Source organism: Gopherus flavomarginatus, chromosome 2 (genome assembly GCF_025201925.1).
Source record: "Gopherus flavomarginatus isolate rGopFla2 chromosome 2, rGopFla2.mat.asm, whole genome shotgun sequence".
Lineage (NCBI taxonomy): Eukaryota > Metazoa > Chordata > Testudines > Testudinidae > Gopherus > Gopherus flavomarginatus.
In genome coordinates this window covers 117,927,991-117,948,158 of record NC_066618.1, presented here as the reverse complement: position 1 = coordinate 117,948,158, position 20,168 = coordinate 117,927,991, and the positions used below count along the sequence as shown (strand labels likewise).

Genomic DNA, 20,168 nt, shown 5'->3' with positions numbered 1-20,168 from the left:
CCAATATTCTGTCTCTGACAGTGGGCTGTACCAGAGCTTCAGGGGGAGTGTACGGAACAGAGCAATTATGGAGTAATCCAATCATGTCTTCCACTCCCAACTTTTAGTAACCAGAGGTTTAGGGTGGCCCTGAGCATGGGACTGTATCCTTGACCATCAGGGCTAATAGTCATTGATGGACCTATCCTGCATGAACCTAACCAGTTTTTTTTTTAACCCAGTTATACCTTGGCCATCACAACATCCCATGGCAACGAGTTCCACATTAGTTGTGCATTGTGTGAAAAATAACTTCCCCTTGTTTGTATTAAATCTACTGCCTATTCATTCCATTTGGTGACCCCTGGTTTTTGTATGTGTGAAAAGTTAAATAACACTTTGCTATTACGTTTCCATACCATTCATGATTTTATTGACTTCCATGATACCGCCCTTTAGTCTCCTTTCCAAGCTGAACAGCCCTAATTTTTTAGTCTCTCCTCAGACTGAAGCTGTTCCATCCCCTTGATTACTTTTGCCTTTCTCTGAACCTTTACTAGCTCCCGTATATCCTTTTTGAGATGTGGAGACCAGAACTGGATACAATATTCAAGATATGGGCATACCATATATTTATATAGCAACATGATGATATTTTCTGTCTTATTTTTTATCCCTTTCCTTATAGTTCCTAAAATGCAGGTAGCCTTTTTGGCTGCTGCTATGTACTGCACCTAAGTTTTCAGAGAACTATCCAGGGTGACTCCAAGATATCTTTCTTGGGTGGTAGGAGCTGCTTTAGAACCTATCATTGTATATGTATAGTTGGGATTTTTTTTCCCAGTGTGCATTACTTTGCACTTAAAATGTTGACATTCATCTGCCATTTTGCTGCCCAGTCACCGAGGTTTGAGAGATCCCTCTGTAACAGCCCAGCACAGCTCCTTACAGACCCCACTGTTCACCTCTTTCAGTTGTGAAAACTGTCCATTTATTCTCATCCTTTGTTTCCTATCTTTCAACCAGTTAATAATCCATAAAAGAACCTTCCCTCTTATCTCATGGCTACTTAGTTTTCTTAAGAGTCTTTGGTGAAGGACCTTGCCAAAGACTTTCTGAAAATCCAAGTACATAATACCAAGGGGATCATCCTTATCTAGATGCTTGTTGACTCCCTCAGATAATTTTAACAGATTAGGGAGGCAGGGTTTTTCTTTACAAAAACTGTGTTGACTCTTCCCCAACAAGTTGTGTTTATCTATGTGTCTGATAATTCTGTTGAATAGTAGATGTGGTTACAGGGACAGGGTAGGCAGATGGGTTGGATGGGGACAGGGTAGGCTCTGGAAGACAGTGGCTGGCTAAGCTGGGATGCAGGCGCGTGCACGCACAAACACACAGAGAGGAAAAAGCAGGTTCAGAGCTCCCTCACCTGAGCCATATATCGCCGGAGGTCCTGGGGGTCCAGGAGGGCCTGGTGGGCCGGGAGGTCCAACTATTCCATACCCTGGAGATCCAGGTAGGCCAGGCAACCCAGGGGGGCCTCTTGGCCCAACAATTGAATCCCCCTTTGGCCCCTGTCAAGGCAGGAGACTATTGTTTAAACACAAAAATGATAAACATGCAGCAGTCTGAGTGAGCAATGGTGTAAGCACCCTGATCTCAATAGCGAGATCCTGAAGTTAGCCTCTCAAACCCATATTTGGGCATAAGTTAGTCTGTAGTTCTGATTTTCAGAAATGCTGAGCACTCAGAAGCTCTCACTGAAGACAACAGAAAATGAAAATCTTACTATTTAGGTACCTAAACTATGGATTTATAGCCTAATTTTTTGCAATGTTTTCTGAAAATCTTGGCCCAGGTGCTTGGATCTGCTCCGAGTATCTGATTTCCCCCCTAATGCTGTACACTATTCACCATGCACCTGAACCACCAGTGCACATCTAAGGTCACTCCATGTTTGATATACCCAAAATAGTATCAAGATTGTCTCATGATGCCTGTGAGAAGGTTTTAGCCCTAAGGATACATGACTCACCCTGAGTGCCTCCCACATTGCAACAGTATCCCAGCCTTCTACTCCATTCCTCACCTGCCCTCTCCCTTCTTAAAAAAAAAAAAAAAAAACAGACCCCATCTACCTAGCCTCTCAATTTATAAGTGCCAGAATAGGGAATCCTGCAATTTGGCAGGGAGCATCATGATCCCCGTGCATCTTCAACCCCTTTCCCACACATCCTTCAGGCCAGCCTGCATATATGGAACAGGTCGGGGCCATGTGTCTGAAACGCCTGGTCATTATCTGCTGTAGTTGATGTGTCACCCAGTTTCTGCTGTTCGTCAGGCAAAGCATTCCTCTGCCAGACAACAGACTGGTGCAGAGGGAGCAGTTCCCAGTAGAGTCAAATAGGATAATTCAGGACTCACTGCAAGCAAGGGTCCTATTCTGGCACTCCTTCCTAGCTGCCACAAACCTTCCTTCTGTTCTGGCACAGTTATCACTAATGGAACCTTGCAAATCCCATACATTAGCCAATTAACAGGCACCATCCACCTGGGGATTAGCAAAACTGCTTCTAATGCTGATTTTTATGGTGAATAACACAGGATAAAAAACTAGACAGATTACAAAGCAGCTGAATTGTATAGAAACTGTTCAGACTGATACACATGGGATTTTTCATTAATGTTTTTGGAGCACTGGATGTTAGTTATGTTAGAAAATGTTAGTTAACTAGATGGCCAACATTTCTCAATATGGACACTATATTATTTCTGTACTGATTATTTTGCCCTTTATGATGATATAACCAGTAACATCATACATATCTTAATTTATGTTATTGGTATTATGAAGCTACTTATTGATGTAGCTAATTCAGGCAACATAGCAAAATGTTAAATCTGTTTTGTTTGGCAACTTAATTACCACAGATGATATTAAAACATGTATATTCAATATTGTGAATAAATCCTATATGCAAGTCATACTAACTTTATTTGTATTTATTTTTAAACTTCTAAAATACACATAGCTATACACATTTAGGCATATGTACGGAAATATAAAATCACACATGGCATAGTGTGATTTTACAACCTAGAAAGACAGCTTCCAAACAAAACACTCCCCCAGCCATCTTTCAATGAAAAACCTGAACAAACAAGTAGATCTTGCAGTGTCTAACGAAGGCTCTCTCTGACCAGCTACAAAGTTGAAGGACTTCTGAGAATCCTGCCACTGACAGATTACTATATATTTTTATTCTTACCCTTTATTGGTCAATGTGCCCAAAAGAGGCAATAGTCTTTGTAAATTCAGACAGTGTAATGAGAGAGGCTCTCCCCACACTGAACCTGTTGGATACAGTTCTCCTTTGATTAAGCCTAGTTCTTAATTCAGTTACTAAGTATGAATTGCAATTTTTACCACAAATAAATCTGTAGCTCACTTTAAATCTGTTCAGTGGTCTGATTTAGGCCCCAAACCTGGAAATTTTTATGCATGTGCCTAACTTTACTCACATGAGTAGTCTTATCAACTTCTATGGGGCTGCTTGCCTGCATAAAATATTACCCATGTACCTAAGTATTTGCAGGTCTGGGGTTTCAGAGAAGAGGATTTTCAAAATCTTACCTACTTTAACTTTTGTAGTTAGTCCAAAAAACAAGCAAACAAACAAAACCATCAACAAAAGTCAGTGACATCACAGAAATTTAGGGCTGTAAGAGAACTCATGAAGTCACCAAATCCAGCCCCCTGCACAGAGGCAGGATCAAGTAAACTAGACCATTCCTGACAGGCGTTTGTCCAAGCTGTTCATAAAAACCTCCAATGATGGGGATTCCACAACTTCCCTTGGAAGCCTGTTCCAGAGCTTAACTACCCTCAGAGTTAGAATGTTTTTCCTAATATTTAATTTAAATCTCCCTTGCTGCAGATTAAGCCCATTACTTCTTGTCCTACCTTCAGTGGACATGGAGAGCAGTTAATCACTGCCCTTTTTATAACAGCCTTTAACATATTTGAACACTGTTACCTGGTCCCCCACCACCTCCTGTCTTCTTTTCTCAAGACTAAACATGTCCAATTTTTTAAAAATCTTTCCTCATAGGTCAGGTTTTCTAAACCTTTTATCATTTTTGTTGCTCTCCTCTGGACGCTCTCTACATCTTGTTCATATCTTTTCTATGCTGCAGTGCCCAGAATTGTACATAGTACTCCAGCTGAGACCTCACCAGTGCAGAGCAAGGTGGAATGGTTACCTCCCATGTCTTACATACAACACTCCTCTTAATACATGCAGAATATTAACCTTTTCTGTAACTGCCTCATATTGTTGACTCATATTCAGCCACTATACCCCTAAGATCCTTTTCAGCATTACTCCACTGAGCCAATTATTCCTCATTTTGTAGTTGTGCAATGGATGTTTCCTTCCTAAGTGAAGTACTTTGCACTGTCATTTTTTAAATTTCATCTTGTTGAATTCAGATCAATTCTCCAATTTATCAGGGTCATTTTGAATTCTAATCCTTTCCACTAAAGTGCTTGCAACCCCTCCCAGCTTGGTGTTATCCACAAATTTTATAAACATACTCTCTACTCTATTATCCAATATGAAAATATTGAATAGTATTGGACCCAGGACTGACTCCTGTGGGATCCCATTAGATATGCCCTTCCAGGCTGACAGTGGACCATTGATAATTACTCTGAGTACATTCTTTCAACTAGTTGTGCCCCCATCTTATAGTAATTTCATGTAGACCACATTTCCCTAGTTCGTTTTTTGTGTTTATTTAGTTCTTACTGGAATGCGAAAATGCTCATGTACATTTCTGTTGCAAGACAGACTGCATCACTTACAACTAGTCCTGGTCTTCCAGGAAGTCCAGGGGGTCCAGGAGGCCCTGACATAAAGAACCCTCCACTTGGTTCTCCTTTTTCCCCTTTGAAGCCAGTTTCGCCATTGTCTCCTTTCTCACCCTTAGAAGAAAAAGCATTTAAAAAAATTAAGTTGAAACAGGATTGGAACCTACCATTGAGCCCATAAAGTTACACTAAAAATCTCAATACAGGATACAATGAGCTTAAAATCTGCTTTTGATATCACTCCCTTCCCCAATGATGTATAATGAAAACAAATAATCTACTTCTCCCACAGAGAGATGAGAAAAGTAGGTAGGGCAAATTGTGTTTATTGTAGTCCTCCTTCTGCAATCCTCCAAAACAAGATTCCCTACTGCAATTATACCTCCATCCACCAGAAAGCTGGAGGCAAAAGTCACAGGAGGTGCAAAGAGCCAGGCTCCACCCCTTTTCCTTTGGCCACTGAAAAAGCAGACTACAGACGTCACAAAAATAGAGCTGATATTTAAAGATGTGCAGAAAAGCAAGGATTACTGTAGACAGATGGAAAGAAAGTGAAGGAGGTAGGATGAGAGAAGAGATGACACACAAAATATTGGCACATAATTGTCTCTTGTTCTTCTCAGAGAAGATCATCAGTGAGTCTGAGAGAAGGAATAACAAGAAGAGCCTTGAAATACAAAGTTTTATTCTCTCTGCTGAATAAGAACCACATCAACAGAAGTTCCAGTCTCTCATTATTTTCCTTCTGTAGTTCTGTAACATGCTTGTTTTCTCTCTACTCTCCTCTTGGTCTTCCTTATTTCTTCCTTCTGAGAAATAAGATTGTAAATAGAAGCAAGCAGAAGACTGAGCAAGAATAACTCCATCCCAGGACAGGTGGCAAACCAGACTTAGGGAAAGGGGTGAGGAGCCCGGCTACTTATAGCTTTTGTGATTGACAGATTTTCCCTCTTGCTTCCTGGCAAATGGAGTTGTGAAGCTTGCTGCATGGCGTCTCGTTCTGTAGATGGGGGGACAAATGCCAAAACAGCACTTTATAGATGACAGCATCTGTTTAAGGTGGAGACATTATTCTGTTAAATCAAATAAGCCACATCCTATCCAAGGGAGAAAATTTCTCTCTTTGAGTTGATGCAGGCTACAGATTACACCAAAGAAAATATAAATGGTTGAGCAGGAAGAAACTCTGATAGCAAACCTCCTCTATAATAATCTTTCAAGGGGATTGGTTATACCATTACATAACATTTTGATTTAATTTCTTCTGGAGATATCACTATGCAATATTCTGATTACATTACACTAGAAATCTTATATTGATACAAGGCAGGATATAAGAGTTCTAATTCAGTTAGAGCAAAACAAAAGCATTTTAAATTAATATTCCATTCCTATTCAATTCCAGCATGTAAAGTAATCCACAGTGGGAGGACAGATGAATGCTGAAACAGGGAGGTCTGGATCAGATGGTTTTCCTTAATAAGCCATTTTGGAGAACAAATAAAGGGAGATAGAACTATTGGCTCCCAACAGACCCTTTATTTTATTAAGGCTGTAAAATGGTTTGTACTGGCTCCATCCCCTTTCCTGCAGTCACTGAAAAAGCAGACTTCAAACTTCACAAAAGCAGAGCAGATATTTGAAGGTGTGTAGAAGAGCAAGGATTAGTGCCTATGAGGGGAGAGAAAGGGAAGGAGATAGGATGGAAGAAGAGACAACACAAAATTATCGACACTGACTGTTCCTTGTACTTCCCCCATCCTACAGAGAAAACCATCAGCGAGTTTGGGAGAAGGAATAACAGGCAGTCAGTACAAAACTGATTTTTCATGTATTAAATGTAGCTATATTTGCTCTAACAGTCTTTTTGAAAGCAAAAGTTCTCTCACTCCATTGTTGGTATGAAAGAGTTTGAGAAATATAGAGGAGATTTAAAGTAGATAATGACAAAGTATGATTCATTTTAATACAATTTGTGAAAAGAAACTACTTAGCAATAAAACCCAGATAATACTTTGTACGTTAGTAACCTCCTTTGTTTACTTTTGGCATATTATATAGTAATATGATAACTTGTTTGTTCAGCTATTAATTTGAATAATTGCATAATATATTAATTTGTAATTTCTGGTATAAATCAATTATCGTGTGTATTCCACTTGTGTGTTAGTATTTGTCTTATATTTAATGCATATTAAAATATAGGGTTAAAAAAGCTGAACAGAACTAAGATACACATGGGAAGTAATTACCTTCATGCTGTTAACCAAGTGGCTGAAATAGGCTGAAGGCAGAGGAGGACCTGAAAAATTAAGTACATTATTTTAGTGCAAAAATCATCTGTACTTTCCATTTTAAAAGGGCTAAATTATCCATAATTTCCATTTTAGAAGGCCATTATCTGTATTATTCTAGAATTTTAAAATATAATTCTTCTCCATAACCATCTTGACCTTTTTAATGTGGCAAACATTTGTTTCCCCTCAGTTTTACTGTAGCAAAAGCCAACATCTGGTCTGTATGCCAGCATCACTGCTGGGCTAGTGTCAGTGGGATTGTGCTTATGCTCTGCTGATGGTTAGATAACCTGAGACTATGGAGTCAGTATTTTGTTTTTCATGCTCTCGCTCTGCTGTTTTTGAGTAGGTTTGAGAAATAACTTTTTTTTTTTGGCAGTGCTCAACAGCAACATGATGGACTTGTTTCAAAGAGATACTTAGAATTCCCTGATGTATTGTAATCAGTTTAAATTAGGACTAACAGTTTAGAAGATTAATTGAATTCAAACAAATTGCAGGGAAGTGTATTCAATCAAATCCTAATGGAAAATATGGCACCATCTAGTTATTCATTCATAAATTAAAACATATCACACTTCAGAAAGGCAGTAAAAGTACCTCTCCGGCTCTCTTTTGAGATAAATCTTAACAACTGCTAGTGTGAGGGAAGCTGGCACTTTGTTTTCCAATGAGGAAGCACTAATGTTCTCTGCTAAACATACACCCAATACAAAATCAATACTCTGCTTGATTTTAACACCCAGGGGACTGACACAAAGTCCACTGAAGTAAATTGAAAAGCTCCTGTAGACTTCTGTGGGCACTGGAACAGGCACGATAAGAGCTATTGGGTTCCACAGAACATCTGGAATTTCCGTGAGACAAAGTCAAATTCATTCATGTATCAGAGAGGTAACCATGTTAGTCTGTATTCACAAAAACAACGAGGAGTCTGGTGGCACCTTAAAGACTAACAGATTTATTTCGCCATAAGCTTTCATGGGTAAAAATCCCACTTCTTGAGATGCATGGAGTGAAAACAGAAGTGAAAAATAGAAGTGAAAAAAGAAGTGGATTTTTTAACCACGAAACTTATGCCCAGATAAAATCAGTTAGTCTTTAAGGTGCCACCAGACTTCTCATTGTTTTTGTAAATTCATTCATTTCATACAGATGTTGCTTTTGTCCCTTCCAGACAAGTATCTGCAAGTATGAAGGCAACCAGACTGGTATTCACAAACAAAATCTATTGGGTTAAGTTAGATAGAATTTTTTCCATAACATTTCTGAGCAAACAAAGCCATGGTTCACCATGTGATTGTCATGATTGGAACTCTGAAGATGCTACAGCAGAAGAGCTACAACTGTCCGCCCCATTTACACAGCTTGGAAAACTCTCTGTGCTCAGTTGAGCTAACTCATAGCATGACCTCCACCATCATCACTCTAATCTCTATCTCATGCACTTCATCTGTCAGACCAACATGACCTATAAGGATGACTTATAGGGAGAGGATACTTAGGCTGCTATAATGATCAAGAACAAAAAATGATGGTAATATTCTACTAGAGCAACAACAGAATGGGCCACCAACTGTGTGGTGCTTTCCTTTAGCAAAATCTGAAACCCAACAAGGTCAGTTGGATTCTCTAGGCAGGCTAAGTAAATAGAACTTTGTTCTTTAGAGAACAAAGATGAACTCTGTCTTCAGACTAGAGGAAGTGATATCCTGACCATAACGAAGGTGTAATGTTCACCCCACTTTATCTCTGGTGAGAGTCCAAAAACACATCACAAGTATGTGGAACATGATATCACTGTGATTGTCCATCATCAGCACTTGCAAAACAATAATGAATTTAATAAAATGTGGGTGTGAGAAGTAGTGTGAGTAGGGTAGCTCGTAAAACAGGATTTTTTCTTAGGACAGGTCTACACTGGGGTGTGGGGGGGTCGACCTAAGATACATCACTTCAGCTACGTGAATAACATAGCTGAAGTCAACGTATCTTAGGTCGATTTACCTGGCCGTGAGGACGGCACCGAGTTGACCGCTGCTGCTCCCCCATCGCCTCCGCTTCCACCTCTCAGCACAGTGGAGTTCCAGAGTCGATGGTAGAGCGATCGGGGATTGATTTTATCACATCTACACTAGACGCGTTAAATCAATCCCCAATAGATCGATCACTACCCACCGATCCGGCAGGTATTGTAGACGTACCCTTAGTTTTCCTTTGAAGTACCCAGTTCCTGCATTTTAAAAGTTGGCTGATGTTTGGGGAGCCCCTCCAAACTTTTTAGAAGCATGTGATACTGATCAGCAGAAAGGTTAGCATGAAGGGCAAAAAGTCAAAATAGAAGTTTAGTGTGAAGAGCTGCCCTCTGAAAGATAACAACTGTAAAGTTATTTTAAGTCACAAAACTAAAGCTCTGGATTGAAGGCCTGAAATATTATAAGTACCACACATGAAAATATTTCTTAATTTCTACAGCGCTCCTTTTATGTTTCACTATTTCTAATGTCCATCAATATAACTTTTCCATTTTTTGATTTTTTTCTAACTATCTAGTAATTAAAACAGGCACAAACAGGAAGACTTTATGAAATACAACAGCAACCTTGGCTGAAAAGATTTGCCTACGAGCCCTAGACAAAGACCACATTGTTTGTACAGTACGTGACACATAGAACAAAAAGTTCCTGCCCCAAGAAGCTTATAACAATCTAACTCACCTAATTTAAATGTTTTAGCTATGTATATCAAATTATCCCATAAAAATAAATTCTTAGTGGGCAACTCCTGTTAGGATGTTTCCAGGCCCCATTAACTGCTATCAGTGTCAATACTTTTGATAATCAAGACAAATAAATGTTTATACTGAACACAGATGTCAATAATTATGTGGCACTAGACTTCATCACAATTGGCTGACAATGCCAGGCAAATAAAAGGACTTGGTGTCCTTCAAAGCAGTTTAACACATTGTGACAATCCAGATAGTTCTAAACATTTATTTGAAAAAAAATCACAAATAAGATGATGATGTTTCCCATAATATTATAGGGTTTATTGATTTATGCCCAAATTCAGCAAGGAATCTAAGTACATACCTAACTTCAAACAGATGTGGGACTATGCCAGTGCTTAAAATTAGCCGTGTACTTAAGTACCCTGCGAAATCAGGGCCTTAATAAATTGTGATTAAGTTAAACACCTGGTCTGGCACGGGAAATAAATATGAGTTTTAAAATGTATTAGATGTTTTGCATCTCTTAAAATAAACCCACTTGAAAAGTACATATAGTGCTCTACAATCATATTCATAATACCTGGTAGTCCAGGTGAGCCTCTCTCTCCTTTTTCACCTTTTAAGCCTGGTGGGCCATGCAGTCCCCAGGAGCCTGGTTCACCTTTCATACCTGCCATAAAAATATTGCCAGAAAATGAAATGCATTCTTAGCAAATGGAAGTTATTGCAAAGTATAATTTTCAAATATGGTGTAACAGATACCGTGTTAGTGATGGGCAAACCACAAAAGTTCTGGGAAAGGATTCTAAACAAGTTTATTCAAACTTAGAGGCTCCTTTCCCTTGTTACAAGCTTCCCCAGCTTTCCCCACAACTGTTTAATAGCTACTGATGCCTTCCTCCTTCCCATGGCATTTCAAAAGGACTGTCATTTCCTCTTTGCCTCAAGAACCTGAAATAACTCCTCTGTAAGGCTGTCTCTGTCTTGAGATCTCTCCCAGTCTTGAGCGACCCGGGCCTGCCTGAAGTAAGCCAAACCAGAGAGCACCCCAGCTGAGATACCTTCTTGATGTGGTCTACCATCCTAAGAGTACTGTAGAGAAAGCACTATCAAAGGGTAGAGGTGTATCTCTAGCAGGCTTAATCACTCAGGCATTTGAATTTCTTATCACAGAGCAATAAATAATGACTTCTGTTGAGGCCAACAAAACTATTTATAATTCATTGCCTGTGATAAGTGAGTGTGACTAATGGAAAAAACCCAATATTCTTTCAGAGAATATAAAAACTTTTAGCAAGATTTCCTTATCAGGTGGGGCAGGAAAGTGTAGGAGGAGGGGGTAGACCTGCACTCAAATCAGTGTTGAGTTTGCGTCCTCTCTTCCATGTATTTGCTCCCCACCTCCAGTTTCAATTGCAGTTCTACCCTGTCAGGTGACTAGATAACATGGCACTCTTCTTACTCAATGGATCTGATACCAGCGAGTGACATTCACTCCCACATACTGGGACTTTTCCGGCTGGATTGCCCACCACAGTGTCCCTTATGTAGTCATTTACATCTGAGCAAAGTGAGTGTCAAACAACTCCATTCTCACGTGGTTGCATTTTACTGCTACTTTGCCAGGTGTAAATGGCTACACAGGTGCAAAGTGCAGTGTTCCTATGCTGAGTGATGGGCAGGAGGTATGGCAGTGAAGTTCACTCCTGAAATCCAGAGACAAGGCATGTGGTTACAGTGCAGTCCTCTCCATGGCCACTCTTCATTGTTCCAGTTTATGGGCTGGAGTAGCCATTGAAACCCTACACTCCAATTGTGCAGTGTATTAGTGCCACTGGATCCATATTAACACAGATCCCATGGCCTCTTTTATAATTTACACACATTGCATCTGTATCTAAGGCTGGTGCAGAAACCACCTCCGTCTTGCTTGGGCCCTGCCTTCATGGCTGCACCAATGCCCTCTTCCTGTGCACACCCAGACTAGTGTTTAATGGTGACTGAGGAATTCCTGCATGGGCTGGTGGGGAAAATGCATTCCAACGCCTTCCTTTTATGGGAATATTCATCCCCTTGAGAGGATCTGCAGGGAGGGTGGCTCTCAGCCTTTGGGGGTTTATGTTATGATTTGGACCAATTTTAATGCCTATCAGACACAATTAATGGACTATTGGACACAACTGGGCACAATTCATGCCTATTTTTAGTTACATTCATGGTGTGCAAGATTCAAAGATCAGATTAGCAATGCAAGATGCCATGGGGGACAGGAGTTGAGGCTCTTTTTGGGAGCCAAGATGGAAGGGATGGGAACTGACTCAGTGGAATGTTTAACAGTTCTCCAAGTACAAGGCCCATGTCTGCTGCCAAGAGGTAGTGCCAGCAATGCGACTGGAAGGGGCTTAGACCCAGAGACTAAAGTCTGTTGCACAGTTTCCTGTTCACTGCTGGACTCTACAGGTTTGACATTCCTTCCTCCTCCATTATCCCTGAAATCCCTCTCCACTAAGGGGGAGCAACTAAAGGAATCCCCAACCTGTGGTGCTTGCAAAGCTTCCTGGTCTAATGTTGCCCTCCCAAGGGCACTTCTGCAGGAGGGTGCAATATGTATCATTCCCTCCCTGTTAATCTGTCTCCCTTCACCATTGTTTCCCTCCCTGGGAATGTCTACACTTCTCTCTCTCTCTCTCTCTGCCTTGGAAAATTATCTTCTCTTCAATAGGTCTCACCTCATCCTCCTACAGAGTGAAGGGAAGGGGAGAATTTCTTCTGTCTCCCCAGAAAGGTTCAAACACTCTTTCCCTTGCAAGTGAAAGAGATTTTGGTGGTTTGATCTCTCCTTTTCAAAAACCTCTTCAAGGGTAATTTGCAGTGATTCCTGCTCTAAGGAGGGGTTGATCCTGTCTATGATATTTACTTTGGCACAGATCCACAAAGGGATTTAGGCGTTGCCAAACTTAATTTTTAGGTGCTGAGAAAAATCACAGGAAAAACACTGCAATCCACAAAGCTTGAGGCCATGTCTACACGTACAGTCCTGCAGTGGCGCAGCTGTTCTGGTACAGCTGTGCTGCTGCAGCGCATCTGGTGAAGACTGTCTATGCCGACAGGAGAGAGAGAGCTCTCCTGTCAGCATAAACCCCACCTCCCACTTCTGTAAGCAGCATAAGCTATGTCAGCTGGAGAAGCTCTCCCATTGACACAGTGCTATGCACACTACCACTTATGTCAGTGTAACTTATGTCGCTCAGGAAGGTGGAATATTCACACCCCTGAGCGACATACGTTTTGCTGACACAGGCAGTAGTGTAGACATAGCCCAAGCTAGGTGTCTGTGTTCCCAATATACTGAATGGGGGAGAGACAGACACTTCAAATTGCAATCCACAAATCCAGCAGGCTAGGCAGGGAGCAGCCTAAGCTAGCCAGTGGGAGATGCTAACTAGAGGGATGTGTGCTAAGTCCACCCATCTTATGGAGATAGACGCCCCCTGGTTCAAGTCCCCCCTCTGCCTGTGAGTAGTCTAACCACAAGGCTATGAACTATTCTGATATGAGGTTCCCTCTATCTCTCCTACTGAAGTTGTTCCACTTTAATTAAATCATTAAATATTAATTGGGCCAGAGATAGCCCAGTGGTGAAAGCACTCACCTGAGAAGTGACAGGTCTCTGTTCAAATCTCTTCTCACCCTCAGGAAGAAAATAGGACTTGAACTGGGGGTCTCCCACATCTTGGATGAATACTCTGACCACTGGACCAAGGGTTATAAGAGAGGCCCTTCCAGGACCAGCACTAGAGGTTTTAGCGCCCTAGGCCCATGGCAATTTCACCGCCCCGTGCGCTGGTCCCGCGACACCAGTGGAGCTGCCGCAGTCGTGCCTGTGGGCAGTCCATCAGAGTCGCGCGAGCAGCAGACCCTCCGCAGGCATGACTGCGGCAGCTCCACCAGAGCCGCCTGCCGCTCCCTCTGGCAAAATGCCGCCCACCAATAATCCCGGTGCCCTAGGCGAATGCCTAGGCCGCCTAAATGGAAGCGTCGGCCCTGGGCCCTTCCTCCTTCTCCTCTGCCACTGAGCTGTGAGGGAGGAGAAGGAGGAACTCACCTGAGGGGCCATGCTCAGAGGCTGCCTACCAGGTTGGGCCCCACATGTGACAGGAGACCCAACACCTCTCTTTATCCAGTATGTGGATCACTCCCAGGCTTAGATGGGAGATAGGTGCCTAGAGTGAGACAGCAGTGGGTATGCCCACAGGCAAAAAAACTTAGACGTTGAGTGAGTTCAGGCACCTACAGGGTTCGGTGGCAGCTGAGTGGGAGTTTTGTGGCTCAGAGTGGTGCCTAAAAATAGGATTTAGGTACCTAAGTACCTGCATGGATTACACTGTTGACGCCCAAGCAATGGGACTGGAGCTCTGATCATAGGCAGGAGCTTCCCATTCTGACTGGCTGACCCAAGGGAATGTTCTGTGCCATTCAGAACAAACACAGTCACCTGTGAGAGAAGTGGGACCAGCATTCATCAGGCAGCAGTTGGGGCTCTTCTGGGTAGGCTGAATTGGGAATCAACCCAATCCAGTTTTCTTCCCATAAGAGTAATTTCAGGTTAGCCTTTGAGTTTGCTGTTGAGATGTTCCCAGAGCACAGGAGGACTGATTGTGTGACTGCATATTCCATACAGTTCTATAGCCGATTATGACAGAGAACACATAACAATGGGACTGCGGCCTCACCCCACACAGCCACATCTATGTGTCTTATCCCTGATCAAGAGATACCAGCTCTGAGAGAAAGGATAGTTCAGTCCCATGGCTCATTCACGCCTTGATCTCTATGCTGATCACTGGCAACAGGGTACTAATTTGTACCAACAGTGTTGGTGGGTTTGGGGATGTGGATACTAGTTTAATAAGAACACAATTGAGGCCACAAAATCATTTCTTATGGTGTAGATTGCCTAATAGCCAAGAGATGGCTGAGACTTTTGGTCACTACAACTAGGGTCATATTTGATCCAATATATTGCTACAAGAAGTAAAAAATCCAATAGTTTACCATAAATGTTAGCTTCTTGGTTTCCAGGATGAGCAGTGCCAACCTACACACAAAGAAATATAATCAGAATATTATCTATACAAATTATCTTATACTTATGCAGCGGTTAGCATAATAGGGCCCTGATTCTGGCTGGAGCTTTTGTGTGCTAACACAGTACATATAATTAATAGTTTAAGCTGTTTTAGTCAACTTGCCAATGTCCAAATATTAGCCAGTTAAGACTTATTCAGTATTGTGCATTCTTCAACATGCAGCATGCTTTCAGTGGGCTGTAAAACATGCATTTTTGCAATATTAACTGAATTCTGCTTTCAGTTATGCTAGTATAAATCCAGGGTAACTCAATTCAAGTCACTAGAATTGCTCTGGATTTACATCAGTGCAAATGAGAGCAGAATTTGATTTTTAAGATAACAGATTGTGGTTGTAGTGCTTTTCATCAACTATTAACACAATTCAATGGCTTCTTATCTGCTCCATGTGCATAAAAGACACTTGAGAGAAAGAAAAGTGTGATCGAAGCACGAGACTGGGAGCCAGGAACTCCCTAATTCTATTCCTGCTGTGGTCTTGAGCATGTCACAAACTTATTGCCTGTCTGTAAAACAGAGACAAAATAACTTACCGCCTAAAGATATTGAGAGGATTAATTAATGTTGATACAATGCTCTCAATGGATAAAACACTACTTAATGCTAATTATTACTATTAATATGAATTACATCCTATTCACATATTAAAAATCCCATTGTGCAGCGGCTGCATGAAAAGGTCCAGTCCTGCAACACTCACTGCAATTTCAGTGGGTCTATTCGCACAAGGAATGCTTGCAGGATTCAGTCCATAGTTTCTTACGAATATTCACTTATACAGATGTGTGGAGCGGAGTATTTGTATGTACAAATTGGGGCAGTTTTATGTCATTCACAAATATAGGGCAAAACTATCTTGCATATTAAGATGCATGGAGAGGCACTTAGAACCACACATTTCTTTTATCTGGGCAGTCATTAGTGCAATTAAAATATTTTCAGAGTTCTTGCTACTGTTCACTGATATTTAACCTCTGTGCGAATGAACTATTCTTGCTCTCTAATGGGTTTCTGTCATTTTAATGGTTGCACAGAAGATAATTGCAAGGCATTGGTAAGAAAGTTGGCCAATCCGTAGAACAATTCCTAGCAGATCTAATGAAAATAATTTCTTATAAGAAAGTTATATGTAAGATGGAGAATTTATGGATGGAATGAAAGAGACAAGAATGAAATTCCAAAAACAAGTAGTTAAAGCCTCATAGAAACGTAAAAACATCTTGTGGTCATTTTTCTGTGTCTGAGTTCATAAGTAATGTTAATATGGAAAGGTTTATAAAACCAGTAAATATATTTTTCTTTAAAGGCAGGAGAGATTATTTTCTTATTTTGTTCTTATTGATATTGAGTCTCATTGTATTTATACCAATATAGATCTGGGGTCTCTCTTCCAAAATCAACCTAAATAAACTGGGATAAGTGAAATGAGAAGTGGATCCACTGTAAAGTGTTGAGTTTTAATATGATGTACTGTAGCAGATGGATGATGCAGCCCTCCTGCACACCAGGCTGATGGAGGAAGCATAACGGCTCTTGAACAATACATCTACACTGCAGTTAAACATCTGTATCAGCTGACTCGGGCCTATATCAGCTGACTCAGGCTTCAAGGGCTTGGGCTATGGGGCTGTTTAATTGCACTGTAGATGTTTGGCCTCAGGCTGGAGCCCAGGCTCTATGATTCCAGGATGGGGGACGGTCCCAGAGGCCCAGCCCAAATGTCTACACTTCAAATTAGAGCAGTGTTGCCTAGTGGTTTGAGTGCTGGACTGAGACATATGAGACCTGGGTTCTATTCCTGACTCTGCTACTAGCCTGTTGGGTGACCTTGTGCCTCAGTTTCTCCATCTGTAAAATGAGAATAATGATAGTGATATCCTTGGTAAAGTGCTTTAAGATCCACTGATGAAAAGCATTATATAAGTGCTAGGAGGTATTATTTTAGGTGGGAGGGATAGCTCAATGCTTTGCACATTGGCCTGCTAAACCCAGAGTTGTGAGCTCAGTCATTGAGGGGGGCCATTTAGGGAACTGGGGTAAAAATTTGTCTGGGGATTAGTCCAGCTTTGAGCAGGGAGTTAGGCTAGATGACCTCCTGAGGTCCCTTCCAACCCTGATATTCTATGATTCTATAAATTAAAAAGCCCAAGCCCTGTGAACAGAGTCAGCCACCAGTGTTTAACTGCAGCGTAGAAATACCCTGAGACACAATCCTTTACCAAGTCCCACATTGCTCACCTACTCAGCCCAGTGACTATTTGCCACAATATGGCCTTTAGGAAAGCTCTAGTGTGACTCAGGCCTGTTCACAGTTTATTACAAGAGGTAATTTCTGTGATTTACTAAACAAAAAGTCTGTGAGGTCCTCTAAACCTTAGTGCCACATCAGCTCCTCAGACATCCTAGGTGAAATTCCTGCCTCATTGAAGTCAATGGAAGTTTTGCAATTGACTTCAGTGGGGTCAGGATGTCACTCCTTGAGTTTTATGAGGCAATAATAGTTGGCATATGTGACCCAGGGAGCCCCTCAGTGCCAGCTGGCAGAGGGCACACCATAATATAACTCACATCAGGCCTGATATACTCGTTGCCCCAATTCACTGTTGTCAATCTGATTCTAAAAGGTGTCTATAGTGGAGTAGTCACCCTGCTCCGGGTTGGAAGGGGTTAAAAACAGCCCTGGGAAAGGGCTGCCTAGGGACCCAACCATGAGCAGGCTTGAGGCAGCCAATCAGGGCCCAGCTGGGCGAGTATAAGAAGGGCTAAGGGAGGCGCTGGGTCAGTCTGACTCCAGCATTGGAGTGGGAAGGACCTAGCTGATTCAGAGCAAAGGGTACCTGGGGCAGAACAGTGCTGGGGAAAGCAAGAGGAGCTGGGGAGCTCCATCCTGGCAACTCCTCAGGCTGAGGTCTTGTTAAAGGCCTAAGTAGGTACTGGGGCTGCAGAGGTGCAGCCCAGGGATAGGTAGAGGCAGCTGGTCCAACCCCCTTGCCAGTGATGAGTGGCCACTACAGACTGCTGTCTGCCTCAGATAAAGGGGGCTAGATGATGAATGGCAGTAGCCACTGAGGCAAAGGGGGCATAGAGGGTTGAGGGGGTCCTCTGGGAGGGGAGACCCAGAGCATGGGGACTGCTGTGGCGAAGAACCTCAAGATAAGAGGGCACTGGGATCTGAGAGGGACATACGGCCTGAGGCAGGAGAGACACTAGACAGAAGGGGGCACTCCAAGGCTGGAACTGAGCTAATTCCTGGACGACCCGCAGGAGGCATCACAGCGGCGAGTGCTCAGCCTGCTACAGTGTCATCTAAAGGTGTCATATGCAAACAGGTATCATGCTGGTCATTAATGTTACTGTATAGTGTAAGTATGGGCAGAATGTAAAGAACAGATGTGTGATAGAAATATCTTCTTCAAATGTGTTTGGCAAGCAGTGCATAAGCCTAGTCTGTTCTAAACAAAGGAATGTTGTTTCACCTGCTTGACTGTCTCTCCAATGTAAATTGAGCAAGGCGAGGACAGAAACAATGGTACTGCATTTACATATAAGGTAAACAGAGCTACCAAACTAGCAAGTCGTGGAGATGACCACACAATGAAACGATCACAATGGGGGATGGAAGCTGTACACCCAAGAAGACTTCCTGGCTGTAGAAAGAGAGACAATGGACTTTGGGAAATATAAGCAGAAACAGAAAGTCATTTTGGCATCCACCATCTGAGGGCAGAGCTCTTGAAACCGAGAAAGATGGATCCTTCAGCCAAGTGGACTAAAGTTTCTGGGTACTGATTATAGGTGAGAAACCTGCTTAGACAAAGAGTGTAACTTGAAGTTAGTTTTAGTCACTAGAAAGTGTGGTTTGTTTTGTTTGTAACCTTTCATGTCTCTTTCTCTCTCATCTGAAATCACTCAAACCTGTGTTCTTTGTTAAGAAACTGAAAAACAAACCATCTCAGTGCTGGTTATGAAAGTGAAGCGTGAGTCTTCAGCTAACCTAACCGGTTGACGTGGGCTCTGTCTCTTTGCAGGCAGCAAACTTAACTTCTGCGACTGTCCAGTGAGAGGGACTGGACACTGCAAGGAGACGTCTCTTGGGAACTTGGGAACTGGTGTTCACTGTTACCTGTAAGGCAAGGTTTAGATGGCAGAGTCCTGAAAATTTTGCTGGCAAAGCACACAAGCTGATGTGTCCAGGAGCTGGCACACAGCTCAGCAAGAGCAAAGGTCGCTCTTGCTGTGACGGTTCTGGGTGACTTGAGCAAGATGTCATAGCATGTGGATGGAACAATTGGAATGTAAATCCAAGTAGGGCAAAAGAAGATTTTGTTTGTTTGATATATGCTTTACATGTCCTGGCATTCAAAGAGACTAGACAATTTTATTCTGATTGTTGCCTGAGAGGTATTGTACAAGCAGTAACAGAAATAAAAGTTCCTCCCACCTCCTTTAAAAAAAATCAATAGAAACACATCTTTCCAAAGACAATTCTTATTTTTTTTAGACTCTCTTTGTCTCTAATCTTTGGTCGACAAACAAAAGAACAATGTTACAAAGCTTTAAGCCAAAAGTTTACAATGCTGTTTATACCTCTCATGCATTCTACAAGGCATTCATTGTTGAGAATATAAAATACTCTGTTATCTTAAAGCCTTGATCCTACTTCATTGTGTACATTGGACATATGACATTACCAAGGCAGATAGCAAAGCAAAAGTAGAGATTGAAGAGAGCTAAAACATGCACAGAGATGTTTGTTTCACTTGTTCTCACGGCCATGCACTTACATATATCAATGTAATTTGGTAAAAGCAGGGTCTGTATATAACTTACTGGCATTTTGCAGTGAGGTCTGGGAGAAATTGGGAAAACTGTCTATTCAAAATGTGGAGGAAAATGAATTCAGTAAATAAAGATGATGATGATGATATAGCAAATAAATATTCAGATTTAATAGAAGATGACAGGCAAAGGACCCTCCACAATACAAAAATCTCCTCATTCTGAATGGATTTTCTGGGTCAGATGTTAAGAATGCTCTTGCATGGTGTGGTTCTGCCAGCAAGTGGTGGCCTTTGTGGATGGGGCAAACCTCTTAAATAAGAGTGCTTTCAACATCTGTGGTTAGGAGGTTC

The 20,168-nt window shown here is 41.8% G+C and overlaps 1 protein-coding gene across 3 annotated transcripts in view; it reads right to left on the bottom strand.

The window, feature by feature from the left end:
* Positions 1 to 20,168, bottom strand: part of COL15A1 (collagen type XV alpha 1 chain) — a 262,588-nt gene that overhangs the window by 20,044 nt on the left and 222,376 nt on the right. For 2 of the 3 annotated variants that reach the window (XM_050938132.1, XM_050938131.1), the window contains exons 31-36: positions 19,867 to 19,908; positions 14,942 to 14,984; positions 10,467 to 10,556; positions 7,108 to 7,157; positions 4,850 to 4,969; positions 1,412 to 1,556 (exon numbers count right to left, since the gene is read on the bottom strand). In XM_050938132.1, coding sequence (XP_050794089.1) covers positions 1,412 to 1,556; positions 4,850 to 4,969; positions 7,108 to 7,157; positions 10,467 to 10,556; positions 14,942 to 14,984; positions 19,867 to 19,908 — 490 coding nt within the window. The remainder of the gene's footprint in view (positions 1 to 1,411; positions 1,557 to 4,849; positions 4,970 to 7,107; positions 7,158 to 10,466; positions 10,557 to 14,941; positions 14,985 to 19,866; positions 19,909 to 20,168) is intronic. The other variant, XM_050938133.1, reaches the window with a different exon arrangement.